The following is a 13,997-nucleotide window of genomic DNA, read 5'->3' as shown; positions in this document are numbered from 1 at the left end:
TCTAAAGAATACGTATGTTAAATGTATTGTTGCCTCATTTTTCTGTGTTAAGAACTTAAGTTGAGAACGCTTTAAAATTGTAGGAGTTGAAAAATTTATTTACACTTAACTCGATGCAAAATAGCAAAAACATTGAAGAGCAATAAGATAAAAGCAAGTGGCAGTTATCACAGCCGTCCTACAAAATCATACCAGTGTTTTGTTTCTTACTAAACTATGGGAAATAAATTAAAGAATGTACAAATTTCAGCGAGATTCTTATGATTGGTTTATTTTCACGAAATTTCTCGAACATAGAAAATCAACAACGGATCTTCCATCCAAATTATTAAAACGGTAATTACAAGAAAGTTATTCTTTTTACGCAGCCTTCTGTAATAACCCAATATAAATAATAGATTACTTTCCTAGTTTTATAAAAACAAAATAAATAAATCTACATTGGTTTTTCAATGATATAAGAAAGCAATTAAACGTAGGTAAATAATACTGAGGAACAAAAGATCACATCTGCAATAATTCTATGTTCTCCATTTCGCTATTATTTTTTTTCCTCCGTTGAATCTTAGAAAAGAATCATGAAGGAAGTGACAAGTGAGAAAACAATTAGTCGACTTCCTCGATGGTAGGTCCACCAGATGCACCACCACCCGGAGCTCCACCTGGAGCAGCACCTCCCGTTCCTGGAAAACTACCAGGCATTCCAGCGGGCACACCTCCAGTTGCCTGATACAATTTCGTGACGATAGGGTTGCATGTAGCCTCTAACTCCTTTTGTTTGTGTTCATACTCTTCTTTGTCAGCCAATTGATTGGCATCAAGCCACTTGATAATGTCATTACATTTATCCATTACTACCTGCTTGTCACTGGCACTGATCTTATCTTTCAGCTTCTCATCTTCCACTGTACTCTTCAGGTTGAAGCAGTAAGATTCAAGACCATTCTTAGCAGCAATGGTTTCCTTCTGTTTTTCATCTTCACTGCGATACCTCTCAGCTTCATTAACCATTCTTTCAATGTCCTCCTTACTAAGACGACCTTTGTCATTAGTAATGGTAATCTTATTTTCCTTGCCAGTGCATTTGTCCACTGCAGAGACATTGAGGATACCATTGGCATCAATGTCAAAAGTGACTTCGACTTGAGGAACTCCTCGAGGAGCTGGTGGAATTCCACTGAGCTCAAATTTACCCAACAGATTGTTGTCCTTTGTTAGCGCACGTTCTCCTTCATAGACTTGAATCAATACACCAGGTTGGTTATCGGCGTATGTGGTGAAAGTTTGTGTCTGTTTTGTTGGAATGGTAGTGTTCCTCTTGATAAGAGCAGTCATAACACCACCAGCAGTTTCAATACCAAGGGACAGTGGTGTTACATCAAGAAGTAACAGATCTTGTACTTCTTCAGATTTGTCACCATGTAAAATGGCAGCTTGTACAGCAGCTCCATAAGCTACAGCCTCATCAGGATTGATCGACTTGTTCAGTTCTTTTCCATTAAAGAAATCTTGTAACAGCTTCTGGATCTTAGGAATACGTGTGGATCCACCAACCAGAACAATATCATGAATCTGGGCTTTGTCCATCTTAGCATCACGTAACGATTTCTCTACTGGTTCTAATGTTCCTCTAAAGAGATCAGCACAAAGCTCTTCAAAGCGAGCCCTGGTGATTGAAGTGTAGAAATCAATTCCCTCAAAGAGAGAATCGATTTCAATGCTAGCTTGGGTAGATGACGAAAGTGTGCGCTTAGCACGTTCACAAGCTGTTCTGAGACGACGAAGGGCACGCTTGTTCGGGGCCAAGTCCTTCTTGTATTTACGTTTAAATTCTTGAACAAAGTGGATAACCATACGGTTGTCGAAGTCTTCACCACCAAGATGAGTGTCTCCTGCTGTGGACTTGACCTCGAAAATACCGTCTTCAATAGTCAAAATAGAGACATCAAAAGTACCACCACCAAGATCGAAAATCAAGACGTTACGCTCGACGGCTGTTTTCTTGTCCAAGCCATAAGCAATGGCAGCTGCAGTGGGCTCATTGATGATACGTAAAACGTTCAAGCCCGAGATGGTACCAGCGTCCTTGGTTGCCTGACGCTGCGAGTCGTTGAAGTAAGCAGGTACAGTGATCACGGCATTGCTAACGCTTTGACCGAGGTATGCCTCTGCAGTTTCCTTCATTTTCACCAGGACCATTGAACTCACTTCTTCAGGGAAGAAAGTCTTCGTCTCTCCTTTGTACTGTACTTGAATCTTGGGTTTGCCATCATCATTCACAACGGTGAAGGGCCAGTGCTTCATATCAGCTTGAATAGTAGTATCTTCAAAGCGACGTCCAATAAGACGCTTAGCATCTAAAAATATTAAAGTTGGATTATTATCAATCAAATTATTCAAAGTTCCGTTTTCATTTGTTTAGATTTTAAAATAAACAGTTGAGTATCGATAAAATCTTACGAGTCTAGTGATACAATATAAAAATACCAATTTTTATTTCATTTAACTTTATTTTAATGTGTTTAACTATTGTACTTTTTTAAAAGTTATATATATTATAACTGCAATTCTATTATCAAATTTTTGAAATTATTTTCCATTTTTAAGAAATTTCATAATTGATCAGCTTTTTATTTCATAGTAAAAAAAACTTTTTAAATAAAAAAAAATGTTCCATACGAGAATAAAAAATATTTCAAACGTAAATAAAATGTCGCTAACAATTTTTTGTTACTGTTGACGATCTAATAAGGCATTTAAAAAATGCGTCCTCTGTTAGCTCTGACCCTACCACATGCATGCGCGTATGTAATTAATGCATATGTAGTATTATTGAACATCCGATTTTCGTTTCTTATCACGTTTAAATATTTTTTATGCGTATTCACAAAATTGATACAATTTTTTAAAATCTTCAAAATAATTTTTGAAAAACGTCGTTTTGTCCTTTTTTAAAATATTGCTTAAGAATATTCATAAAATTTCATTAAAATAATATTTCGATAAATTTCAATAAAATTTAATTACTACGTTACCTATAAATAAATCATAAAAAAATCACATTGCAGAAACTACTTAAACAGAACATTGCTTCAAGAATAATTTATGTCCGTTTTAAGGTATAAAATTTATCTAAAGTGATAAATGTTTGTTTCAAATTTTCAATCAAATATCTTCAAAACAAGATTATAATTTTATACAATGAAAAATGTTTGGTAGAGAGAAGTTTGTTTTAACAGTCACACCCAAACTATACAGAGGAAAATAGAATATTGAAATAATTTCAACAGAATTTAGTTTATACGATAATCAATTAATTTTCTCTTTCAAAAATTTTTTACGTTTAAATTAACCGTATTTATGAAATATGGTTAGTGTACTTGAATAAAATCTAAAGAATTGTTCCATTATAATGATAAATTGTATTTTTATATTTTACTATATCTATTAAAAAATTCTTTAATCATTTTCAACGAAGATTATCTTATCGTAACAATTTTAAAAAGCAAAAAACAATTGATATAAAGAAAATCTAAAAATAATCTTACAATACAAAATTGATAATTTCATTTACAAACCCGGGCACAACAGTATTCTTTCCTTAATGTGATAAAATTTTGTCAATAAATATATTTACCGAAAATTGTGTTATTGGGATTCATGGCGACTTGATTTTTGGCGGCATCACCGATTAACCGTTCGGTGTCTGTAAATGCAACATAGCTGGGCGTTGTACGATTTCCTTGATCGTTAGCAATGATTTCCACCTTTCCATGCTGGAATACTCCGACGCAAGAGTAGGTGGTGCCGAGATCAATACCGACTGCGGGTGCTTTGGCCATCTTTGCTTCTTTCTAAAAATGCAGAAGAAAAAAAATGAAATTTCTGGTATGATGTCGAAATCAAATCCGTTATGACTGTGTACCATCGAAGGTAACGTAGACACCGGATACGTACTTACTCTTTCTTTGTTCGCTTTGTTGGTTCGTAAAAACCTGTTCTAAAGGACAGTGAAGAAGTTCTTCGTTCGACGATTCGCAACGTTAGTGACGAGATCGCACACCGAACTCCGTATATATTACTTTCCCAGAGGACGCTTCTGGAATGTTCTTCTCGCCCAAGCACTTTATACGGACCAATCCGGAGATGGTTTAGAGTAGTTCTGGCTACCTATTGGTCACTTGCAATGAACTACGCGCATCAATAGTAAAATTTTACACAATTATCGACCGACCAGAATTTACATTTTCTATCTTAAATATTTCGAAATTTCATATAGATTGTTTAAAATAAATTATTTACTGCTTTTATTAATATTTTTCAAAAGATCCACCTTTTGTGAAATAATTATTTAGAATGATTTCCGGTTGGAACGGCAAACGACACGGAAGTAGAGTGCGTGGAAAGTAGAGAAACATCTAGTATATAGTAGTAATTCGAGAAGGTTCATCCGCGGTTACACACACACACGCACGCATACACACACAACACATGGTTTATATTCACACATAGCTACAAATCAACCGTCTTCAAGGACTCTTAATTTCATCGAAATCTATATTATCATGGCTTGTCTGTTCAATTTTTTATTGTGCTATTTCCAACGTGTAAATTAATTAAATCTTTCACAATATTCGATATTGTCAAATTCATTACAGTTATTCAATAATAAATGTCCATTATGTAATACACCGAAAGGAAAGGTAATGCTGTATCATCATGAGCATGATGACGAATTTTTCTGAATCGATATGTATGTATGTATGTACATAAAATCGTGGGAAGTGCAATAGAATATTACATTTGCATTTGTGAGAATGTTATTTATCTTTAAAATAGTATAGCTTGTTTCACAATATACAATTTGTTTAAACACATACATATATATATTATAATTATTAATATACATATATGTATGTATATCAGAACGACATAAATTTAATATATATAGAAATATTAAAAAAGCAAGCATTTTTTATATATTTTCAAAAATAAATATATATATTAAGAATAAAAAGATTACTTTTACTGGACATTATTTGTAAATTATTTTCTTCTTTATTTTCGTCTATTTTTAAGTTAATGGTCTAATTGCAATTAGAAATCGTTCCTGAATAAGTGAGAGAGAAGGCAATAAACAAATTGGTAAAAATTCGGTGGCAATATTTGTGTAAAGTTTGTTGATTAGCATAATTTATATCAATATGTATCTATCCTTTTAATGTTTATTTACTTATTTAAAAATGTGATTATTTGCTAAAGTAATAAGATTAACACAACACATTTAGCGTCGTAGTCTTATCATATAAAAAGTCGCTGTGAATTTTGATAAATAATTCAGAAGTTTCGTTCAAGGAAAATGCAGTTAATGCGACAAAGTACAGTGCATGTAATCGATAAGCATTACGGTAAAGTTTGTGAGCTCCAACGAAACTTCCAACATATTCTAGATCAACCTACATTTGTCAATACATTGGTTTACGTGCGTGTTGTCTGTTGAGTGAGTCACTTTGACAAAAGTACACTTATTACGCAGAACTCACTTTTGTATAAAGTATCTACGTGTATGTATGTATGTATATATGTGATCAATACAAATTTTTTTAAAACATGTTAAAAAATTTTACTTGTCTAAATTGTCTAAATCTTATTTAACGATAAAATCAATTTTTTTTTTCAAATGGTATAACTTTTTTTACATTTTTAGTCCCAATCATAGTTTAAAATTAGTATAGTGATTATTGTTGAAAAAAAAAATTAATATTTTTCTAATAAATGTAGCAATCTTGATTAAATTATACATATTTGTAGTCGATTCCTGTATAATACCTAGTTACGTTTCAAAAAAATTCTGTGTTATACGAAATTGTGTTATAGGGGACTATAGGTTAGCAAGAACAAGAAGCAAATATAATTCCCAAAAATAAATAGGATTACTACTGAATTTTTATATTTATGTATTAGATTTATCATTACATATTGATATACATTAAATTTATGATATATTTATATGTGTATTTATTAAAATAAATTTGTATTAGTATTTTTCCTCTTCGCTTATGTCCACAGATATATAATGTTTTCTTTTTAATGGATTCTCATGTTTTGAATTTTAATCAGTACTTTTATTTCTATCTTCTGCATTCAAAAAATCTGTGATACTTTACTGTTTAGATTTGCTTGTAAAATTTTTATATATTTCATAATAAGAAGCGATATACTTTTCAAAATCTCTTTTAAATTTTATTCTTCTTTTAATAAGAGGATCTGTATTTAAAAAATGAAATTGCAACTATTCTGCTAAATTTAGACCTTTTTGTATAATTTTCACAGTGAACTTTGAATCTTTAAGTTTTTCTTCTTCGTTTTCACTTTCTGAATCCGTTTGGATCTCAATCATTTCTACTAAATCTGTTTCATCCAGCTATTTTTCTGTTATCAATTCTTCAATATCTTCCTTGTTCACATTATCAAAATCTTCTTCTTCTAATGACCTAGCTAATTGAACTATTTTATTAATTCTACTTTACGCTGATTTTTATTCATTTACAGATTTAACTGTCTGACCATATATTTTTCCAGCATGCACTTAAAGTTGATGGCTTCATTTATCTCAGTAACAAAGATATGCAATTGACATAATCTAAAATTGAAAAATGTAATTTATCATCTAAAATTGATATCAATAGAGTTGAGATCAATTTGTCCAAAATCCATTCGATAGAATGTCTAGTATAGTATGTTTTAAATGATGCTATAATTCCTTGATCCAATGGTTGAATCTTTTGTACATTCTTTTGTTTCAAATATTCTTCTACATTAAGTGCAAAACATTTTTGAAACCATTTTCAGCATTAAAAATTTAGTTAGGTGTATATAACCACGTTGTTCAAAATTCTTAGTTCACTTGGAAATTTTTTAGCTGCTTCATTATCGGTCAATGGGTTTTCATCTTGTATCTTTACATTATACATTGAGAAACATTTTCTAAATCTATTGAACCAACTATTACTGGTAGTAAAATCAAGACCATCAGATAATTCTCCATTTCCTTTTAACTGATTATAGATTTTTAGAACTTTTTGTTTAATAGTGCTAGAATGTAATGGAATATGTTTTTCCATTGTATATTCGAATCAAATGTTAAAATCATTTATCCTTAAGGCTTTTAATAAGGAAAGAATTACTTACTTTTAAATTAAATGCACAAATTTTATGAACAATTTATAAAAATTACAAATTTACATCTATAACACAATAGAAATATACATATATAACCCTACATATATGAAATAATAGTGTTTAAAATACGTTGAAAAGATTTTAACTTTATAACAAGTGTGAACAATGTAATGTATGCTTTTCTTGACTATATGTAATTCGTGTTGCGTGTTACAGCAAGGATTCCTGCAATTTGTCTAAAATTAATCAAATTTTACGTACAAAAATAATATTTGTTGAAGAATCGATTATGTTTCAAATATGATGTCAGATTTTGGTATTGGTTCTAAAATGTAAATTTGTAAATGTATTAAATGTATATTAATTATTTTAAATATATTTTAATTCATATTATATTATACATATTGATTAATTAATAAATTTTATAACATATTATGTAAATATGTGGCCGACTTTGTGAAATCTCTAACGGAAATTCACAGAACGTATTTTAAAAACCGTTGTTATGGGAACGATACAAAACCATACACAAGATCAACACCAGAATTATTAGTGCGTAACGCAACTTTCAATTTAAACACTTCTTTGTAACTTAAATAATACAAATTAAAAATAAATGAAAATAAAATTGTGTAGTATAAAGTAACATGTATTAAACAAGATATAATAACATTTCATTATATAACGATATTATTATACAAATTACTTGTCAAATTTTAACAGCTTCTTTTTATATTTATTTATCTTTACTTTTAATTTATGTAGCTCGTTAATAATTTTATTAGATTCTATGAAAAATTACAAGCAGGTATGATAATCATGTCTTTTTGATCAATTTCCTTGATTTTTCTTCTCGTTTTCTTTATTGAAACACCTCTAATGGGAGATGCCCTGATGTATTATTTGTTTCCTAGTAAAGCAGACACTGACCCTGTACAAAGACGAAACCATATATGTATTATTTGCATTTTCAAAGGACCACCGTTTACATCATGGTCATTGTAAGGTTTCTAATTAGAAAGAGAAGGAAGCATTACTGGCAGCTGTGCACGTTAATATCAACACTCTTCTGAAGCCAAGGTTCACTTTCATGCGTTTTAAGCACGCATACGAGTAAAAACGAGCAGAAACTAAAATGTGATCTGAAAAAAACTTTTTAGTATGGTAGAAAATTCGTCCTCTTTGAAATTATATATAATTTCAATTTTGTATAATAAAATATTTAAAAAAGAAATATTGTTACACAATGTGTACATATAGTATATGTGTGATGAACATGCACACACAATACAAATGTCTATAGCAGTGTACTTCAAATTGTGGTCTGTGTACTAGGAGTCCGCAAACATGTTAGCAAGAGTATGCGAGTTGACAAAAGAAACAAAGAAGCATGTTATATGTGTAATATAGATTAAAAAAATTCTTTTTATAGTACTTTATTCTTAATAAGAACATACATTAAATAGTAATAAAACTGAAACGTTTTTTATAGTTTTATCAACATTATTTTCTATTTATAATATATTCATAATTTTTTATTCTGTTTTTAATGAAAATAATAAAAACCAGCAAATTTTATTAGATTCTTCATTTGCAATGACATAATTTTATCTAAAACTCAAGTTATAAGGAGTTTTTAATATTATTCAATAAAAAAAATTAAATAAGTATTAAATATTTTTAAATAAATTTCAAGGACATCTATGGGGACTATTCATTTTTGTCTATATTTAGTTACATTATTTTAGTTAATAATGTGGAACTATTTAAATGGAATACGACATTTTTAAACTACAATAGTGTTTTATAAAATAGTTTGTTTATAGTATACTGAAAACTATAATAATTTAATTTGACTCTAGAGGGTCGTAAAAAGTGTTCCTTAATTAAGAGGGGGTTTGCAATAAGGTGAAGTTTGAGAAACACTGTACTAAAACCTTCGATATCGTACAGAACATCTACACCAGGTTTAAGAGTACCTGCTACACCACACAGATGCACGGTATCTTTCTAAATACATGTGTGCAAGATGAGAGTTGCACATTGTAGCTAGCCAGGATTTTTCTTTCATCAAGTATATCGGATGTATTATTTTATCTAAATAAAACATTTTTATTTGAATAATTTATCTAGATAAGTGTTACTTGTTATTCGAATAATATCGTCAGTGACTCACGATTAAAATGTTAACCGTTATCTGTCATTCGTCATTCGTGATTTGTTATTATATAGACCGATTAACATAATCAGTAAATTTATGTTTGTAAGCATTCAGAAGCTAATTTTTATGCAATTACTAATTCAACACTTATAAGTTATTAAAGGAAGATAACATTATTTTTTAACCAGCTGTAAAATCAACAATTTTCAAAATTGGGAAAAATCTTTCAAAACACTTTTAAATATCACTAATGATTAGAACATATAAAAATTTCGGTGAAATTTGAAGTGTTACTCTGAATAGTGTTCAATAGATAGAACTAGACTTTTGTCACTAGAAGTCACAAAACTTATCAGAACTAGATATGTATTACAGAGGCGGGAAGGTTATCAATTGGTCGTATAACAGTAGCGATTCATGTTTTACCAATCAGAAGTCTTCCCGCTTCTGCCTGGTTTGTCAAGTTTGGACAGTATATATATTGTTTATTTAATTTAAAATCATTCAAATATAACCACGTTTGGTATCATTTTTATTCTAAGAGACCAACATTCCGATTGAGACAATTTTATAATTACAAAATAAAAAACATAAAAATTGTATAGTGCGAGCAGTTCCAAGATTGGTGGGAATGACTAAGTAACGGGGAAACAAAATATTACCATATATGCTAAATTTCTAGACAATGTGCTGTGTAGAAAAAAAAATTGTTTTCAAAAGTCATACAGATTTATAGGGCAATACTGTTAAGACAATACTAAATTTGTTTGTGCATATTAATATAACAATATAAATTTATTGCCTACATCCTGTTACTGTTTGTTAACCGTAACATCTGCTTCATTTTGTGTGTTTATCAGATCCTTAATATGCTAACGCCCAACAATGTTCTGATTCGTTTTTGAGCCGTTGACACCCCATTAAATAATAGTACTGTCTTCACTTAATTTCACTTAACTTCACTTCAATTTAAGCAGAATAAACAAATTTTTTCATCATTTATTTCATATGGAATCGATATCTTGTATTAGTACAAAAATATTAAAATGGATTGTTCAGAAAAGAAATTTTCCGCTTAACTTACTTCAGAATGTTGTAAATAATGTGAAAGGATATAAACAGACTTCATATAATGTTTATAAAATTAGATTAAAACTTATGCTATACTGAACAATTTACATTTTAATTAAAGTATAATTCAATTTACATTAAATTTTTTAAAGGTACATTTTCAAAGCTAACATACAATGCGTAGTTGTGTATCTTGCATTAAAAGTAGTTTCATATGTTCACTGTCCACCTAACCTGACACATTTTCTGACCACGTAATCCTAACGTGGCTACCGTCACATATGATTACAGGCGCGTGATTCGTGATCCGGGGTGAAGGTATTTGTTGACAAAAACAGCCAACGTGGACTTTGATTTTATTTAAATAAAAAGAAATTTAATTTAACTGAATAACATGTGGATTTCTTCGTACGTAACGTCGACGTGTCGTTAGCCTTAAATGTTTCTTTATTTTAATTGTAACCTCACTTGCCGGTTAGAAAAACTTCAGAAGCAGAAAGTTATGATTACATTGTCAATTCGAGAAAGTTGAACTTAGCTTTATTATATAATAAGAAAAATGACCACGAGATGGGAAATACATTTGTTGACAATATCAACATTATTGTTCGCTCTCTGTATACAAAGCTTTCAGAGCTTGGAAGTGATATATGCAATAAATGCTGGTGGAGATGCTCAAACTGACAGTTATGCAATTCGATATGCTAAAGACCCATTAATGAGTAAAGTTGGGACTGCATCTGATTATGGCAAGCAGTTCATTATTGGACGAGTAAATGCTATTGATCAAATATTGTACCAAACTGAGCGCTATCATCATAGTACTTTTGGGTATGATATTCCTATCAGCGAAGATGGAGATTATGTTATGATATTAAAGTTCTGTGAAGTTTATTTTAATTCTCCCAATATGAAGGTAATATTTTATGATGTTTTTGATACTTAATCCAAATTTTTTGTTTCTTATCATATATTTTTATCTTACAAAGAGTAAAATATTAATTTTAATAGTATTTTTGAACCATGAATATGCAACAATTTCTATACAGGTTTGGAGAAGCTACCTAGAAGAATTAAGTGATATCATTTATAGTATGGTAATTAGGTAAATATATTGTTAAAAACGGTTCTAAAGTTTGTAATTCCAATATTAGTATATACAAATAATCAAGGGAAATGTGTATAATAAATGGAAAGATTAGTGTGAAAAACTTAAACCACTCATAAATATGTAAAATGATATCTAGTAAAGTGATATATTGAATATATAAGCTATTAAACCTGTCTTTCAATACTTGTTACAGGGTTACATAGGCTTCCCTTGTTTCCTTTTTTTGGTGCGTGAAGGTCCTTAACGTATAAAAAACTGTATGGAATTTTTCTTGGCCTTTTAATTTCAAATTCGAGTGTGTTATCTTATTTTTAGTGGCTTGTATTTACAATTATTGCGATTATAAATTTACGATCATTTTTAATGGTGTTTCCACTATCTTATTAAGCTAAAAATGATATCATTTTTATAGCATATTCTTAGGTTCAAAATGTAATCAAGTTTAATATATTGTACATTGGTTACTTGTGCCAAAGTATAACATATTCACATAGTCCTCTATTTTGTTGACTTGTAATGACTTGTTTTAAAAAAGTATAATAATGTGTATAATGATGAAAATTATATGAATTAGCAAAAGCTTAAAAACGTGGATAAACCTTTGTGAATAAGTATAGTATATAGCAATGTATTTTGAGTCATTAATACTTAAAGTATGGTATTTAATATAAGATGTGGAGATAATTAAATTTTCCAACTATTATATCTCACACCGTCCTCATTTTCAGATGTATAGATAATGTTTGTCTTTGTTTAATTATATTTAATCAAATTTTTTCAGGTGTTCGATGTGGTATTAAATGGAGACCATACTGTTGTTACTGATTTAGATATCTTTGAGAGAGTTGGCCGTGGTATAGCACATGACGAATATATTCCATTTAAAGTTCAAGCAGGGAAATTAATATACAATGATGAAGAGTCTGACATCTTAGCTGGAAAAATTCGAGTTGAATTTATAAAAGTATTGGAACTATTTTTGTTACTTATTTTGTATAAGCTGATTTAATTAAAGTTCAATTAATTCCAATTAATCAATTGCAGGGTTATAGAGATAACCCAAAGATAAATGCTATTGCTGTTATAAAAGGAAATATAGAAGGTATCACATAAATTTGTTATGTTTGTTTAAAAATGTTTAGAGTACACTTTGTAATCAATTTTAACAATTTTCAGATATACCACAATTAGGTCCAATTCCTGAGGAACCAGAGGAGTATCAGAATATACAGGAAGATGAAGAGGAATCAACAGTTCGCAGTCGACATACAAGTGGTCCCAGAACTCCGGATCCCTATTCTATTGACGACTCCTCAGTAATGTTTCCAGTTTTTGTAGCTATTGGGGCATTTATTCCATTACTGTTTTGCCTCTGTAAACTATAGGTGGTAAAATCTTCTGCACAGGAATGCCTTGTACTTAAGAATAATAGTGTTCTAATTAGATTAGGTGAATTTAGCGCGTGAGGAGATGCCTGCATCGATCGTGTACATAGAAACAAAATTTTCGTTTATTAAGCTCGTCGTCACACCTTATCAAAGCTATTATTAATTTAATCGAATAGACATATCTGTGTATGTTTTTGTATGAGAAACAGTTAAAATTAGGAATGAGGTTCAAGACATAAGAAAGGTGAGGATTCGTGCAATCAGAACTTTTGTTGCCATTTTATGTGTTCATTTGTGAATTATTTAATATTTAACATTTCGTTGGCAATTAGCACAAATGTTTGCACACGTGACATTCGCCTTTTCTTTTATGTGTCATCTGATTCTAACTATTTTAAATACGCTATTGGCACATGTTCACTAATTTTAAGAAAAGCTTGGAATTAGAGTGGTCATGGAGAATTGTATCGAGTTTCGAACGGTATATGATGTTTTTTTGGGGGAATTTAATATTATACAAGAAGAACTATATAAAAAAAAACACGCGACGTAATAAACCGGAGTATTTTATTTTACTATGCGCGCATGTAATATTTCGATCGAAGTTTGTTTTCTCGACTATGCTTACGTTTATGGTATGTTTCCGATAATTTTTGTGTGTAAAATGTTCTATCCTTTACATTCAGTACATCGTATTCAGTTAGAAGTGGAAGAGAATCGAATAGTCCGTCAAATACCAAAGTGATTTCGATCTTTTGCAAATCAGAGCAAATAAAGCTGTTACTATTGTCCTACAATGTCGTTTCCTTCGTTTTACATGCAAACTTGTTTGCAATACACTGATTTCCATAATTGTAATAATTTATGTTAAGTTATAATTAAGATCACAATTTTTTCGTAGTTTTCCGCATAGGTATCAAATCATATCTTTAGGATCTTTATACCAAAAAATTTCCTACCTAGAACTAATAGAAGAGATAATGTACAACATCGGTAACATAATTTTTCGTTTACAATTCTACGGGTTGTAATATATTTTTATAATTATACAAGATTAAAATATATTACGAAATTTGCATAAGCA

The 13,997-nt window shown here is 30.0% G+C and overlaps 2 protein-coding genes and 1 long non-coding RNA gene across 7 annotated transcripts; 1 reads left to right on the top strand and 2 right to left on the bottom strand.

Annotated features, from left to right (window-relative positions):
- Positions 1 to 244: 244 nt before the first annotated feature.
- On the bottom strand, positions 245 to 4,120 carry Hsc70-4 (heat shock protein cognate 4). 2 transcript variants are annotated; one of them, XM_076326168.1, is made up of 3 exons: positions 3,962 to 4,120; positions 3,638 to 3,854; positions 245 to 2,357 (listed from the first exon to the last, which is right to left on the bottom strand). In XM_076326168.1, the coding sequence occupies exons 2-3, from the start codon at positions 3,840 to 3,842 to the stop codon at positions 607 to 609; spliced, it is 1,956 nt and encodes a 651-aa protein (XP_076182283.1). In that variant the 5' UTR covers positions 3,843 to 3,854; positions 3,962 to 4,120; the 3' UTR covers positions 245 to 606. The 2 variants fall into 2 exon arrangements, with proteins under 2 accessions (XP_076182283.1, XP_076182292.1); XM_076326177.1 differs by having other exon boundaries at positions 3,958 to 4,099.
- Positions 4,121 to 7,651: 3,531 nt separating this feature from the next.
- LOC143148640 (uncharacterized) lies at positions 7,652 to 10,292 on the bottom strand. Of its 4 annotated transcripts, none has more exons than XR_012992558.1 (4): positions 9,359 to 9,570; positions 9,134 to 9,279; positions 8,220 to 8,324; positions 7,652 to 8,113 (listed from the first exon to the last, which is right to left on the bottom strand). It is a non-coding gene; the product is annotated as an uncharacterized LOC143148640 (long non-coding RNA). The 4 variants fall into 4 exon arrangements; XR_012992550.1 differs by having other exon boundaries at positions 9,162 to 9,279; XR_012992552.1 differs by lacking the exons at positions 9,134 to 9,279; positions 9,359 to 9,570 and adding an exon at positions 10,150 to 10,292.
- A 302-nt stretch (positions 10,293 to 10,594) lies between these two features.
- Positions 10,595 to 13,997, top strand: LOC143148633 (malectin-A). The gene is made up of 4 exons (XM_076315164.1): positions 10,595 to 11,330; positions 12,307 to 12,489; positions 12,570 to 12,627; positions 12,702 to 13,997. Exons 1-4 carry the CDS (start codon positions 10,974 to 10,976, stop codon positions 12,908 to 12,910), a joined length of 807 nt encoding a protein of 268 aa, XP_076171279.1. The 5' UTR covers positions 10,595 to 10,973; the 3' UTR covers positions 12,911 to 13,997.

Source organism: Ptiloglossa arizonensis, chromosome 1 (genome assembly GCF_051014685.1).
Source record: "Ptiloglossa arizonensis isolate GNS036 chromosome 1, iyPtiAriz1_principal, whole genome shotgun sequence".
NCBI lineage: Eukaryota > Metazoa > Arthropoda > Insecta > Hymenoptera > Colletidae > Ptiloglossa > Ptiloglossa arizonensis.
The sequence above is the reverse complement of the archived record's forward strand: the minus strand, read 5'-3'. Positions and strand labels throughout refer to the sequence as shown.

What these genes read in the sequence shown, in the direction of transcription:
- LOC143148633 (XM_076315164.1), top strand. Translation starts at nt 10,974, where the DNA reads ATGACCACGAGATGGGAAATACATTTGTTGACAATATCAACATTATTG. An exon ending in TTAATTCTCCCAATATGAAG is followed by an intron (nt 11,331 to 12,306) that starts GTAATATTTTAT and finishes AAATTTTTTCAG; the next exon opens with GTGTTCGATGTGGTATTAAA. An exon ending in TATAAAAGGAAATATAGAAG is followed by an intron (nt 12,628 to 12,701) that starts GTATCACATAAA and finishes AACAATTTTCAG; the next exon opens with ATATACCACAATTAGGTCCA.
- Hsc70-4 (XM_076326168.1), bottom strand. Translation starts at nt 3,842, where the DNA reads ATGGCCAAAGCACCCGCAGTCGGTATTGATCTCGGCACCACCTACTCT. An exon ending in TCCCAATAACACAATTTTCG is followed by an intron (nt 2,358 to 3,637) that starts GTAAATATATTT and finishes TAATATTTTTAG; the next exon opens with ATGCTAAGCGTCTTATTGGA.